The 15,827-nt window shown below is 39.2% G+C and overlaps 1 protein-coding gene across 1 annotated transcript in view; it reads left to right on the top strand.

The window, feature by feature from the left end:
- The first annotated feature begins 200 nt into the window (after positions 1–200).
- The window catches only part of LOC132476113 (centrosomal protein of 78 kDa-like), a 51,328-nt gene continuing 35,701 nt past the window's right edge, over positions 201–15,827 (top strand). Inside the window, 10 exon segments of the mRNA XM_060077859.1 lie at positions 201–257; positions 354–639; positions 642–689; positions 692–745; positions 3,311–3,491; positions 3,582–3,658; positions 4,724–4,826; positions 6,810–6,985; positions 13,406–13,541; positions 14,732–14,770. Coding sequence (XP_059933842.1) covers positions 201–257; positions 354–639; positions 642–689; positions 692–745; positions 3,311–3,491; positions 3,582–3,658; positions 4,724–4,826; positions 6,810–6,985; positions 13,406–13,541; positions 14,732–14,770 — 1,157 coding nt within the window.

Raw genomic sequence — 15,827 nt, 5'->3', positions numbered from 1 at the left:
GGGGAGCACAGACACCTACGGGAGTTTACTTTTAAAATGCGTCGATACAACCAGGTCTCAGTTTTGTTTGGATGAGTCAGCAAACGCTTTTTGGAAACCCCAAAGTCTCCACACCTCGTACGTTTCGCGCTGCCTGAGTCTCAGAGTTCAAGCCCCTACTCTTCAGGCCGCGTCACCGTGGGAGACAGGGCTGCGTGCGGATGCACGCGAGCGTGCAGACGTCCTCGAGCCCCGCCCCAATGGTCCCGCCCGCTGACGTAAACCCCAGCCCCACGGCATGGAGGGCATAGATTCCTCCGCCAACACCAGGCCACGCGGGGTCTCTGGAGCGCGGCGTGGGCGGGTTGGCGTAGCTGGGGCCCGTGGCCCTATGTCTTCTGGCTGCGACGCCGATCCTGCGCACGCTGCGGGGCTGCAGCCGCCGGGCGGTGGGCGCCCGAGGGGCCGGGGCCCCCAGGCGGGTGTGGCCATCGTGTCCGCAGCCAGCGTCCCCGAGGCCGTGCTCGGGCCATGATCACTCGGTGAAGCTGCGCCGGGACAGTGCGGCCGACTTCTTTCCGCGCTCTGAGGACCTGTGCGCGCTACAGGACTTGGTGCCTCTGCCCTCCGTGCGCGCTTCCCTGTGGGATGCCCCGCTGGACTTAAGGCCGACCGCCTCCGCGGGGTGCACTGGGCGCCGCTCCTGAGCACCCGCTGCCCCTGATCTGTATCCAGAGCTTCTTCCAGCCACGGCTTGTCGAGACAGGTTTGTACTTCCCGCTTCCAGGGCCCCTCGTGTTGGCGCTGAGAAGCGGGGTTTTCGATGGTGCAAGGTGGAGGGTGGGCACTAGAACCAGTGCCCAGTGCCCGGGTGTGCGTGCACTAGACGGGGCATGCGGCCTAGGACTCCTGCCGGCTCGGTGACCCCGGCCGAGTGCCTTAAGGCTTCTAGGTCTCAGTGTTCTCATCTGTAGCGTGGGCTTAACAGGTCCCAGTCTCTGTGGTGGTTACAAGGATGCACTGTGTTAATGCTTCTAGACTCTACAAAGTAGAAGAACACTTAGCACAGTTTGGAGCATCGTTAATTGTTGCACAGATGTTACCTGGTGTGTTGAATGACTTTGCCTGGTACACACCAAAGCGATTAGGAAATGGATATATCCCAGCTTCATTTCCTTTCCATTAAAACAGGGTTCAGGAAAAAAAATTTTTTTTCAATAGTCGTATCATACAGTGCAAAGAGCACCGGTGTGAAGGCAGCTTAGGGTTTGAATTCCAGGGCTTATGCTGTCTGTGGCCTGGGCAGGTTTCTTTTGGACTACAATTCCCACACTTGTAAAATGACATTAATAACCACTCTTTCTGTGGGTTCTTAGAATTAATTAAGCGGGTTATGTGTGTAAAGTAGCCTGTCACTTGAATGAGTTGTCAGAACCAAGGGCTGCTGGAGACGATGCTTCTGCCCTAGGTAATCTCCCCTTCTACTGGGCGGCAGGTAAACACAAGCACAGTAGTCAGTGCTCTGGAAGAAGTGAGTTCTGGTGCTGCAGAGCACAGAATCTTTTTTTAAATTTAATTATTATTTTATATTGGAGGTTACTTGATGTACAATATTGTGTTAGTTTCAGGTGTACAGCAAAGTGGTTTAGTTATTCATGTATCCATTCTTTTTCAGGTTCTTTTCCCGTACAGTTTGTTACAGGATATGGAGTAGAGTTCCCTGTGCTATGCAGTAGGTCCTTGTTGATTATCTGTTTTATATAGAGTCGTGTGTATATGTTAATGCCAAACTCCTAATGTATCCCTCCCTCCGATCTTTCCCCTTTGCAGAGCACAGAATCTTGGAAGGGGAAGTTCAGGGTAGGCTTCTTGGAGGAGGTGCCATCCTTTCTAAGGATATGTAGAAGCTCCTGGGGTGGCAGGAGAGAGCAGTGTGTGTTGAAGTTTGAGAAATATAAGAAAATATAGCAAAACTAAGGCACAGGGCTGGAACTCAGGGTTTGGGAAAGAAATGAGAGTTGATACTGGAAACCGAGTGGGGCCCAGCAGAAAGGGGCCTAGTTTGTCCTGTCAGAAGTTTGGATGTTTATCCTGAAGGCTGTGGGAAACACTAAAGAACAATGAGATGGACTTCTGGTTTAGCGGCTCACTCGTACCTCCATGTGGAAGGCAGTTGATTGGGTGCAGGGTGAATCGTAATCTAAGGGTCCCACTGAAGTTCTAAAAGGTTGGACTGGATTTTGGAGATCAGAGACAGAATGGGTGGGGCCTGGTGAACAATTAGAAAAGGGAGGGCAGCAAGCGTGGGTGACAGTTTACAGCTGCATCTTTTTGTGAGATACAGAGCACAGTAGGAAGGGATTGGGGGTGGGGAGAGGATCTTACTTGATCTTCAGTGCTTTAGAGGGGCCTGGTAGACGGGTCTGGACCCAAGGTACAGATCTGGGCTTTTTGGGAGGACAGGTGTGTGAAGGCATGGGAGAGACTTAGGTTACCCACAGGGCGATACAAATAATCATAGGTCTGAGAGTTTTTTAAGTGGGTATATTTGAGGATGTTTGTAAGCTGTGAGAAAGTAGCCAGCAGAGAAAAGGTGTGAAGATCTAGGAGAGGAAATGATTATTCATTTGTTTTCAAAAAGCTGAAAACTTACCATGTGCCTGGCCCTTTTCTAGGATCTGGGGCTCACACCATCTGTTATCTCCTGTGCAAGGACAGTTCAGCTCATCCCCTGGTGAAGAGAAGTCAGATTATTCTTTGAATCCCATTCAGTTGTAGGAACTGTTCTGTACCTCTGAAGGGACTTTACTTAACCAGAGTAATAAGTTAGAAATCAAAAGGAATTATAGCTGGAAGGGACCTTAAAGGCCACGGTACTTAATTTTGCTAATAGTTTACATTGAATGTAAGAAAAGTTTATTGTAGAGCCCATTCTCTTCAGAGTTCCTTCACTGAACTTTCTTTATGTCTTCCATCCAGCAGGAGGCAGGTTTGAGTGTCTTTTCACAGATACTCCCTCTCCAGTTGATGCACCTCCTCCTCCAACTCTGCATAGCCTCATCTTTCTAGATTCTACTTCAGGGTTATCATGAAGCCGTCACTTAGATATAACTCTTTGCCTCCATAAGCACCTCTGTGCATAAAGGTTATGTTTATCTCATGTGATTGAAATTTTGAGTTTATACATCTCCCTCCTTAATGAAGGCTTTAAGGGCAGGAGTCGTTTCTTATCCTTAGCACAGAGCAGATGCTTTTGTTTTTATTTAGATGCTTTTTAATGATGATCAAATGTATGGTTTAAATCACTCATTTTACAATAATTTTGCTTTAGGTTGTGACAGAAATGAAGTTTACAGAAGTCGTGTTCCTGCGATAAGAAATAAAGATGTGACCTTACAGTTGTGTAAAGCTCTTAAATGCTGTGTAAGTATGTCAGGTGTGCTAAGGAACCTGGAGCTAAGTGGGCTAGTTCTGAGAGAGAGAGAGAGAGAGAGAGACGTAACTATGTTAACAAAGGTAAGCCTTCACTGTGTCCTGCCAACATTTGATAGTTGCTTTTGGGACAAACTAAAGCAATAAAATTTTAAACTGTTCCTGCCCATTAAAGGGATTGAATATTGGGCCACTTTGGTGCACCTGTGTCTTGCGAATTGTCCAGTTGGAGATGGAGGTTTAGAAAGTGAGTTTCAGTCTTGTTTAAGTCTCTTCCCATCAGACTGGTCTCGTGATTTCCTACACACCATGTCTGTCTACCTTTTCCTATCTACCTTTTCTTGGTGTTGTTCATGCATGGATTGTCTCCTGTACCTGCTCAAACCTTGGTCCATTCTCATTTGTACCATGGAAGTTTGTCATGCTGGATACTGTCAGAATTAATCTTACTTAAGTTTGTGTTAAGCCACAAACCACACGTTTTGTCTATTTTCTGTTTTTTGTGTTTCTTTATATTTTTATGGTTTCTCTTCAAGAAATATTATGGGAAGGGAAATAGCAAGATGTAAAGAGCAAAAAAGTCATCATTCTCCTTAAATTGTTAGAACATCTATCTGCAATCATAATTATAATGCACTGTGGTATGTGTTAAAATAGGAAATATATGTAACGTCCCATAGGAGCAGCAAACTCAGTGGTGTTGGTGAGGGTGTATGATGGAAGTAATCACAAAGCAGGTGATTCTTGATTGGGGTCCTGAAACATTAGTGTGCGTTCCCCGTGTCCATTAGTGGTCTGAAGGGGTAAGGAAGCCTGCCTTTCAATTTGAGGGAACAGAGGGTTTGAGGTCCTCTCTGTTCTATTGCTCTAGTATACTGCATAGCAGCTAATAAAATACTGGGTTTACAGTTGACATTTAAATCGTGATTGATCATCAAGATTGGCATGTATCATTGGAAATGAAAATCGGAAGAGTCTTATGCTTTTTAGGTTTTTCTTTTTTTTTCCCTTTGTCTCAAAAGTATGTAGTACTTTACTGAGTGGTTGGGAATAAAGTTTGCAGTATTCAGTGTATTCAGTTTTAGTACCTAAAGAGAATTAAACTGTTGCTGTAAACTGGTATAACACTTTGTTACTGACAAATTTTAGAATGCATCAGTTCATCAATCACCTGTTTGGGAAGATTGTAGTTAATGATTTTAAGAATTGGCTGTAAACCTCCAATTGACTCAAGAAAAGCAGATAAGTCAAGATTGACAAATGTATAGGCTCTTCATCTTACTGTGTGTGTGTTTTTTTTGTTTCCTTTTAGTTACTTGTCAAGGTGTAAAGAACTCTATCACTCTTAAGACAGTAAACTTCACGGGGTATAATCTGACATGGCAGGGAGCAGATTACATGGCCAAGATCTTAAAGGTGATTTTATGTTTAAACTTTCATGTAAACATATGGGATTGAAACACATTAATATGTAGATACAGAGGGCAGTTAATTTTTGTCTTTTGATATCTGTGAGTGCGTCTTTCGTTTTGTTGAAAGAATAAGACCAGTTTTCAGTTTGGGATTCTACCATTCAGTAAAGATAGTCCACTTAATTTTAGAAATAAGAGATTTAATATATAATACATAATACTTCTATGTATTTTTAGTTACTGAAAACATTGATTTTGATGCTGTGAAGAAACTCTGCCATTATAGTCTTCAATATTTAAATGAATCAAGTGTCTATTAGCTACTGTAGTTTGTAAACTAATAAAAATCACTACATCGGCAACTTGTAAATACAGTTTTGAAACTAATGCCTTAACCACTTTACAGTGGTTATAATTACTGTATTTAGGCCTAAATTATTTAATAATTTGACATGAAGCCTTTTTAGTAGTTCGATGGTGCAGACCAGGGATAGATAAACTATGGCTGGTGGGCCAGATCAAGCCCGTTGCCTGATTTTGTAAAGAAAGTTTTTTCGGAACATAGTGGCACCATTGTTTACATGGTAGCTATGGCTACTTTCAGCCTACGCCAGTGGGATTGAGTAGTTGCAACAGAAACTGTATAGCTCACAGAGCTGGAAATGTTTAAATTTAGATTTTGGAAATTGAAAAATTCTTTGAGCCTATACAGGGCAAGTCCATTGACCCCTGGGGAAGAGAACAGTCAAGAACTTTGGTGCCGAAGCCAAATGGCCTAGGTTCAAATTCCCTTTCTCCCTTTTCATAGCTAGTGACCATGGACAAATCACTTAACGTCTATGCCTCATTGTGAGGTTTAAATGAACTCATTTGTATAAATAGTGCTTGGCACATACTAAGCACTGTGTAAGTGGTTGCTGTTATTTCTGCTTGGAGCTTTTATAAGCTATTGTTAATGGGAAAATGACACTAATGATTTTCCTTTTAGAGTGTCAAAGGCACTTGGAGTCTTTTATGTTTTCAAAAATGTAACAAGACTTTTTTCATTTAAAGTCAGTGTTCCCTCTTACCAAAATTGATTTTATGAATATAAAGAATTGAATGTCTTTAAGACAAGACTTGTGGTTAAATGTCAAACCATTATCTTCCCAAGGCACATCAAACTGGCTGTGCATAGTCCAGGCCTCTAAAGTTTGTGTGCATACCCTAGGTAGCATGTGAGATCCATTTTGTAAATATAGTTTTAAAAATAATGCCTGGGACTTCCCTGGCGGTCCAGCAGTTAACACTCTGCGCCCCCAATGCAGGGGGCCTGGGTTCGATCCCTGCTCAAGGAACTAGATCCCACATGCAATAACTAAAAGATCAGGCAGGCCAAAACTAAAGACCCGGCACAGCCAAACAAACAAACAAACAAATAAATAAATAATTTTTAAAAATAAATAAAATAATGCCTTAGAAGTTAGGAAAAGAAAATATTAGAACCTATTTAGCTTTGTATCATTTAAAAATATCTATGTATCTTATAATGTACATAAATTATATGTATAGAACTTTGTGTATATAATTTGTGAAAAAATAAGATGCGTATTAAAAAGTTTTTTTAGCGGTTGCCCAGTCAGGTGTTTGGAGGCCATTGGAGGACAGAAAGATGAAATTTAGAGCCTCAGCAATGATAGAATTTAGAACCAATTCCCTGACTTAGAAGATAAGGAAATAATTCTTAGACTGTAATTGAGTTGTCCAACTTTACGTAAGTGTTCATAAACAGGTCATCCAGTGGCTGGAATCTAATCACTGACCGACTAGAATGTGGGTCACTGGACTCGTAAAGCAGAACTGACTATTTAATTTCTCAGCTTGGCTCTCCTGGCATATATGCTTGATATGTGTGTGTATAAATCTCTGACATAATAAGCCATACTCAGTACGCACACCCTGTTTCCTTATTCAGGCATCTTAATTTCATCCCATTAAATCTTTGACATATCAGACTACCAGAAAGCATGAAGAAACCTGGGCTGAGAGTCTTCGTTCCAGGAGACCTGATCTTGACTGTATGGCTGGTTTGAGGCGCATCACTCTGAACTGCAACACGCTCATTGGTGACCTGGGTGCAAGTGCTTTTGCAGAATCTCTTAGTGAGGATTTATGGCTTGGAGGTAAATTCTAAAATGGAAAATATTGAATTTTTAATATAATATATGCTTAGCTTTTGGCATGATACTGTTGTGATAGGATTTTTTAAGGCCTCATTTTTCTGATCATTTTTATGTTGCTTTTAAACTTTCTCTAAGAGTTACATATATACTTTACAGAAAATACAGAGTAACAAGAGAACAATTACCTATACATTTAATACCCAGACATAATCACTGTTCATTTTGGTGTATATATTCTCAGTCTTTCTATTGTTTTCTATAAATATATTTGTACACTTAGGGATTACAAAAATAGAATTGTAGTATACTTGCTATTTCATATTCCTGCTTTTTTCACTTAATGAGGTATCATGTAGTATTCCATCCTATTGATGTCCCATAGTTTAATCAATTATTTGCAATTAGATTTAGACAGTTTGCTTTTCCCTGTCACAAACAATGTGAATACATTGTATATACATCTCTGTGTCCATCGGGATTACTTCTGTAGAATAAGGTACTACAAGTGGAATGACTAAGTGTGACATATTTTTAAGTCTTTTGATACACATTGCCAAATTACCACCCAGAAAGGCTATGCCAATTTGTAGTCCACCCCAAGAGTGGATGTGAAGCCTGCCTCTCACAAACACTGGCTGGTAGCACTTTTAAAAAACTGTAAGACTACAAAAATGAGTACCTCTCCCTTTTTTATGCAAGTGGGATTACTCCAAATTTTATAACTTTTTTCAGTTAATTCAGTATGACCATTTTAGCAAGTCAGTAAATTTGCATCTACTGCATCATTTTTTTTTCTTTTTTTTTTTGCGGTACACGGGTGTCTCACTGTTGTGGCCTCTCCCGTTGCAGAGCACAGGCTTCAGACGCGCAGGCTCAGCGGCCATGGCTCACGGGCCCAGCCGCTCTGTGGCACGTGGGATCTTCCCGGATCGGGGCACGAACCTGTGTCCCCTGCATCAGCAGGCGGACTCTCAACCACTGCGCCACCAGGGAAGCCTTACTGCATCATTTTTTTGGTGACCCTTCAGTGTTCCATTATATGAATATGCCACAGTACACATAGCTTATCCAATCTTGTATAAAAGGTATGTCCAGTTTTTCAGTTACAAATAGTACTCTCATATATATCCTTACCTATATCTCTGACTATTTATTTTGGTTAAATTCGTAGAAAGAGAGTTATTGGATCAAAAGAGTATAGACATTTTAAAGACTTTTCTTACACAATCTTGGCTTAATCTGATAGGAGAATAACCACATTTTGTTTTATTTTGTATTCGTTTGATTTACTGGTGAGGTTTACTGGCTGTTTGTATTAATTTGGCTAGTTGGTTAATTACACCGTGTGTCCATTCTTCTGTAGTGAGAGTTTGTAAGGGTTGTATCATATCCTGTCAGATCCATACGTCTGACTTGCTATTTCTGTATGTCATGGGGTGTTGAAAGACTCCAGTTATTTTAATGTGATGGTCCACTCAACACTTCAGTAAATGACTCATGATAGTTTCCTTTCATGTAATATTTTTTAATACCTGTGCTTTTGCGATGACCCCTTTTGTTTAAATGAGTAGGTTGTTCAGCCCCAGAACTACTAGAATTCATGATCATTTGTTCTGGTTTTTGTCTGACCTTTTACTGTGAGAGTTCTTGACCATCATAATTTCATGATAGGTTTTTAGTATGTATTCTCTATTCACACATTGTTTGAATTTGTTATTATTTGTATCCTAGAAAACGGTACTTTTCTAAAGTTGTACTTCCCTTATGGTTTTAGCAGATAATTTTCTAATTAAAGTGATTTATACCTGTAAATTTTTCTTATCTCTACTGTGAATAGAGGTGAACCTAGATACTAAGCCTGCTTCCACCAAGAACATTATTTCCTTCTTGTGCAACCTCTGAATTCTTGAAAGGAGCACTTTATTCATTTGTCAGTTTCACAAGTAATTTTTTTAATACCTTCTGTGTGCCAGATGTGGATGTAGGCACTACGGATAAAGCAGTGAACCAGACAGACAAAAGTCTTGCCCTCATGGAGCTTACATTCTAGTGAAGGAGTTCAGCTAGAAATGAGTAAACAGATAAGTAATATAATTTTAGAGAGTAGGAAGTGCAAAAATATCTTAATGTAAGGAGAGTGAGTGGGGGCAGGTAGGACTCCATTGGACAGATATGTTAAGGGACAGCTTCACTGGAGAAGTGGCATTTGAATGGAGACCTGAATGAAGAGAGCAGCAAGCCATAGAAGAGCTGGTGTAAGCACATTCCAGGACAAGGGGGCAGTGAGTATGTGGGCATGTAGATGGGTGACGTATTTAAGGAAAAGCAAGGAGGCCAGTCTGGGCAGAGTACTGAGTGAAGAAGAGTGTGGTATGACATGAGGTCAAGGAGCTAGCCAGGGGTCTGCTCTTGTAAAGTCTTGAAGGCCAGAGTAAAGATGTGGATTATTCTAAATGAGTAGAGGGTTTGAACTGGAAAAAGGCATGACCTAATTCATATCTGAATAAGGTGACCTGGTATAGAGAAGGGACTTGGGAGGATAAAGAAGAGGAACAGGGAGACCAGTTAGGAGACTATCACAGTGCTCCAAATAAGAGATGTTTATGGCCTAGGTTAGGTTGGAAGTTTGCAGCAAGTGAAAAGTGGTTGAATTCAGGTTGTGTTTTGAGGGTGTAGCTATCAAGACCTGCAGATAGATTAGATGTGAGGTATGAAGGAAATAGTAACAAGGAGACAAGTCGTTGATGAGTATGTGTGCAACTGGGTGGTATCACTTAGAAAAAGGGGGCTGATGGGAGGAGCAGCTTTTGAGAGAATATCAGGACTTTGGTTTGTTATCTTAGATGCCCTGGTTTGATATCTTAGATGCCTTTAGGTATCTAAGTGTCTGGACGGTGCTCAGACTGTACTTTGTATCCAAAGGTATCCAGAGCCACTTTAGATGCAAAATGTTTAAAGTTGACCTTTGCTGCTGCCAAAATAGTAGCCACTGTGGGCAGTCTGCAAGATGGCATCTTAGGTTTCTGAGGAAGAAATTAGAATACACAAAGGGGGAAATAAGTGTATAATTACATAATGTAGATTTCATATTTAAATTTATGGGAAAAGCAATAATTAGTTGGCTTTTGGTTTTAAATGGAAATAGCCACTCATTGGGAAATAATTATTCTAATTTCAATTCATTTTACTTTAGATCATTCTGTGATGAAAACAGTTACCAGAAAAGTTCTCCAGATGGAAGGAGTGCCAAGTCAGAGGTATATAACATGTTTCAGTTCTCTCAGAAGAATTTCTCTTTAATGGCTTGTTTTTCTTTCTTTCTTAAAAGAAAATTATCAAGGTACTTTCTGCCATCTTAAAACTAAGTTTTTAGTCAAATCAAATGGCTTTTCTGTTTTTGAAAATGTTGTGTGATGATTTAATTTAGGTTCCCAGATAGGCAGATTGAAAACCTTTTAACTTTTTATTTTCTGGAACATATAATCGTTAGTCACAAATAGTCTTTTTTTATTTTTGGTGATAAGAATGAATAGCAGGAGCACCATTTGTGAAACCAAATCTAATATGAAACTGTTTCTTGTGAGTAAATTTGAATTTTGAAACAGCAAAACAATAAGGTTTAATATAAAGCAAAATAAATTTTTATGTTTATGATCTGCCAATTTCCCAGAAAGAGTTTTGTGGTGAGTTTAGTTACATACCAGATACATTAAAATCACCAATGGACAACAGATCTTTTATTCAGGTGCGCTCTGAAAGTTTTAAAAATTTGTTGATTTCATATCACTGAACGGTCCACTTTAAAATGGTTAAAATGATAAATTTTCTGTTTTGTGTAGTTTACCACAATTTTAAAAAAATGTGTTGTTTGAAGATTTTTGGGTTTTATAAAGGTATTGTATTAGCATAAAAATGAAAAATGTAAAAGACCACCTCTAATCCCATTATCCTATCAAGCAATATTTACATTTTTATTTTCTCTTCCTGCTGTCTATAAACATAATTCCACATAGCTTCAATATAATTTGCCATTCTTATCTTTTCGCACTAAATTTAAATTCTATGATTCCTAGTTATACTTTTTAACATTGTATTCACAAGGTTTCATTGAGTTGGTCAATTTTTTAAATTGGTGAAAAATTGGAAATAACCTAAAATAAACTATTGTAAACATCTTCATAAATACAGCTTTTTTTTAACTTAAAGATGTATGTTTTTGATTCTCTATTAATCAACTTGCTTGGACAATAGTGTATTAAATAAGTTGTTAAGAGTGTTTATGAAGTCAAAAAAAGCTTATGATTGTCTGCCAATTGTTATTTCAAGAGAGTGGTATTTTAATAATCAAATAGTACATACAAAGAAGTTAAGATTTGTGATATCACACTAATTAGATACTATTATTAAAAATTTATATCATATGTAAAGCATTCTTAAAATAGCTAAGTTGACTTTTGCTATGATATTAGAAATGGAAATATATATAAATAAAACTTGTATATGTAAAACATATTAGGAATTCTGTAAAATTAGTACAGAATAATAGGGCATCATGGAATGAGAAGAAAACAGTTAAACATTTTTTTTTATTTAGCATGATTAAACAAAATGGAAATGTAACTGAAGTATACAAGCTCATTGAGCTATTTCAAGAGTAATTTTATTTCTTGGGCTTTTTTTTGTATTTGCCTCAGTTATTTGGAGACATAGAGGTAAGCCAAATCAGTATCTGGGTATATACCTAGATCCAGGTGAGTATAGGGGTGAAATAATGGTGTGAATTGTGTCACATTTATATTGTAATTATGTATGCCTAAAAAGAGATGGGAACTTTTATTAGAAATTTTTTTTATCTCCTAACAAGAAAAGTGTAATTTAAAAAATTTTTAATACAAATGTATTTGCATTAGTTTCTGAAAGTAAAGGAAGGGTATACACATACAAACCACATGCATACAAACATTTTTTTGACGGTAATTAAGTTAGAAAACACAATGAAATAGCACAAAATGAACTGAGCTCCTATATATATATATATATATATATATATATACATATTTTTTTTTGCGGTACACAGGCCTCTCACTGCTGTGGCCTCTCCCGTTGCGGAGCACAGGCTCTGGACACACAGGCTCAGTGGCCCCGGTTCACGGGCCCAGCCACTCCGCGGCACGTGGCATCCTCCTGGACCGGGGCACGAACCCGCGTCCCCTGCATCAGCAGGCGGACTCTCAACCACTGCGCCACCAGAGAAGCCCGAGCTCCTATATTTTTTTAAGAGGCACGTAAATCACACAGGATCGTGTGGTGATTATCAGTAAGCTACACTCTATGAAATATTTGTCCTATATTACCGCATACACCCCATTTTACCCTGCATCCTAATGCTGCTAAAATATAGTAGAAAGCAGCAGCATAGCACACGGAGATCAACTTGGTGCTTTGCGATGACCTAGAGGGGTGGGATAGGGAGGGTGGGAGGGAGGCTCAAGAGGGAGGGGATATGGGGACATGTGTATGCATATGGCTGATTTGCTTTGTTGTGTAACAGAAACTAACACAGAATTGTGAAGCTATTATACTCCAATCAAGATCTATTAAAGTAAATAAATAAAATAACATAAAATATAGTAACTCTGAAGGATAAATATAACCATTTTAACCTATGATGTTTGTTTTCAGTAAATTCAAATTAAATATTTAAATGTGAATGTTAATATATGGCTTGTTCTAAGTAAAATATGAACACGTAGTTCTAGTTTTTCAAACCAAATGTTTCATATAAAGATACTTGCCTCTGTACTACTGAAATATAGGATAAGTCTCCACATTTCACTCTTTTAATCCAGTGGGTTTCATTTGCTCTTTGGGTGTTTTCTATATGAAATCAAAGGAGCAGTGAAGGTTGACAGGCTTATAGGAGGGTAACATTGACTCACCTACCCCCCAGCAACTTGCAGCCTTATAACTTGTATTGGTTTTACATAGAAACATTCATCTTAAATTTAAATTTTGTTCTACTTCTGAAGATTCTGTCTGGCAGAAGTCATGGATGTATCTCCGTTTCTGTGTCCTTGAGATTCAGAAATGCCAAAGGTGTTATAAGATTCAGTAAACATGAGTGTTTCTGCATGATACATAAAATGTATCATACATTGGGACTTTAAAAAAATATTTTTTCATTTCTGCACATCTCAATACTTTTGTTTTAGTTAAAATAACTTGTTACTGTAGAGAACTTATATTTTTTAAAAATGCTGGCTTATGTAAAACCTTTGTACAAAACGATCCTCTTTTTAATGGCCTTGGCATCATTGTCAAGTGCCTGTTTGATTCCTTTCAATGTGTACACGTGTGACAGTTGCTCTGGAGACCTTTGGTGCATCTTGACTCCTTCTTTTCATGTTTTGCCAAACATAGGCTTGGCCGCAAAGCAATCTGTACATAATGGAAGGAAACACTCTGCTGGTAAAGAATGTTATGGTCCTGAACCTCTACCACCTGGTGTGTCTGGTTTTCAGCCCTGGCGTACTGCAGAACGTGCAAAAGGCAACAGGTAATGTGTTGGCATTCCCTGTCTTTTTCAGTCATTTAGAGTTCTTTATTTTGGAACTTCTCTTATGTGGGTGGTCTCTGGTGCTTTGTATACAGGAAAAAAGGTAACTCACACATGGCTTCTGCCTAATGAGCCCTCTAAGGAAGAAAAATAAAAAGTAATTGGGAGTTTCAAGTTGTTTCTCAAGTGTCACAGGAGAGGTAACCCCGTGGGAGTCTTGAGGAGACTAAAATTATCACCAATTGTGCATGTGAGAAAAGTTTCATTAAAGGCAGGTGTAGTTGAGTGAAGCCCTACAGCACAGAAGTAAGAATTTGGATTTGTACGAATGGGAAAAAAGCCATTTTAGGCATGGGAAATAGTTTAATGCAGAATGGATGAAAAATATGCATTAGACTTATTCTAAATCAACTGGCTTATTAACTCAGTAAATCAGATTTAGTGAGTCAAACTAGCTTTACCTGATTTCTTATCCAGGGGATGGGTGTTCATAGTAATTTTTGTCACAGAACAGTAAATAAAATGGTTGAACTATAGCTTTAGGCTTGCTAAGTGAAATAGATTGCTCTAGATGATCTTCAGGTGACTTACTTGGTAGTATTCACGAAATTGGGGATTAACAATTGCTTAAGAAAACAAAGAGAATTGATTTTAAATAGTACTTGAAGTAGTTACTGTGTAAAATATCTGTTCAGTTGCTCATGTTAAATGGATGTTTATAATCCCCATTGGACAACTGACTAATTATTTGCAAATGGTAATGTGAATTGCTGTTGCATGAACTATAGTGTTGAATCCCCAGTCTTTGCACTTGAGTTTAACAGCTCTGTGGTTTCCTATCTTCTTCTTGAGACACTTAATCGCAGGTCCATCCTAGTCACACAGGGTGGTAAATTAGAGAACGATTAATATCACCATTTAAAGAAGTGAGACTGAAATCTCAACCGCCCTGAACATAGGAACTAAAGGGGCCTCTCAGCAGTTCAGAGAGTTATTACCAAGCCAGTCGGCTGAATTCTATTCTGTTTTCTCCGTAGCAGAGCACTCCAGGTCCTGGTTTTGAGCTTGTTTATTTTTATACACAATTCTGTATGAATACTATCCATAATACTAAATAGTTGTATTAACTGGGTTTAACTGGTGATGTATTTACATGAAGATCTAACTTCGTTTTGTTGATATCTTTTTAGGGGCTTTCCATTCATCAAAGCTCGTGATGTATGTAATCAGTTGCTGGTGTGTAGCTATCATATTTATGATATATAGGGCTTGAATTGGGAAAGGTGGATGGTCATTCTTCTTGCTTTTTAAACGGACAGAGCCTTACAAGAAGCATTTCCCTCTCTGAAATAAGTAAGTCCATGTAAAACATGTTTGGTCACTCTCCCAATGCAACTGTGTAGTTGTGTGGATTTGGCGCACAACGGGCAGCCTTGTGGTTATGTCTGTAAACAAGGAAGCCTGTTTTCCAGTCCGCAAATCAGCTGTTACCCAGTGAAACGAACTTGACTGCCATTTCTGACCCCTCACATGGAGCTGTCATACTCAAGAATGTTCATATGTTTTCAAGAAACGTTGTTTGCGGGCTATATGTACAAATTCCCGACCTGAAAGCCAAAATAAAGCAACATCTCCCAAACTTCTGTTCTCTCACCAAGGTCACATACATTCCCTTGCTTATGGCCTCATGGCAAGCTAATACTGTCAGTATCAGATTCTCCTTCCCAGTGGTTCTGGGAGACTGCATAGTTGCTCTGTGAAAGGCACCACTGCTGAGGTTGAGAGAAGAGCATCTTGGATGTCAGTCCTGCCCTTGCATCCCCAGAGAGAGGGGTGTGCACCTCGTTCTCCTGTTAGCGTTTTCCTATGCTGCAGGGTTTGCTGCTTGTTGTCAAAATGATGTCCTAGTGACTTGTCTTCTGCGTGGTTCTATAATCCCAGCACAGTTCTTTATGATCTGTAGACTTTTATGGGGTTGTGGCCAGGACAGTTTTTAAATGTTTGGAAATGTCCTATTGAAGAACATTGCAGTGGCAGTGAAGCTTGATGGGAGAATTGTATTACTGTTACCCTAGTTTTGGCTTAAGGGTGGTGAGAAGATGAAAGCTTCGATGGGTCAGTTGTAGTTGTGTATGTGTATGTGATTTATTTTTTAAAATTCTAATGTCTATTATTCACAGCTTAGATATGTTGACATTCTGATTATTCATCAGTCCCTTTACTGATGTATTTTCTATGAAAAACTACATTTTCTTCCACACTGTTTTTGTGTGATGGGGAAGAATA

Source organism: Mesoplodon densirostris, chromosome 2, assembly GCF_025265405.1.
Source record: "Mesoplodon densirostris isolate mMesDen1 chromosome 2, mMesDen1 primary haplotype, whole genome shotgun sequence".
NCBI lineage: Eukaryota > Metazoa > Chordata > Mammalia > Artiodactyla > Ziphiidae > Mesoplodon > Mesoplodon densirostris.
The sequence above is the reverse complement of the archived record's forward strand: the minus strand, read 5'-3'. Positions and strand labels throughout refer to the sequence as shown.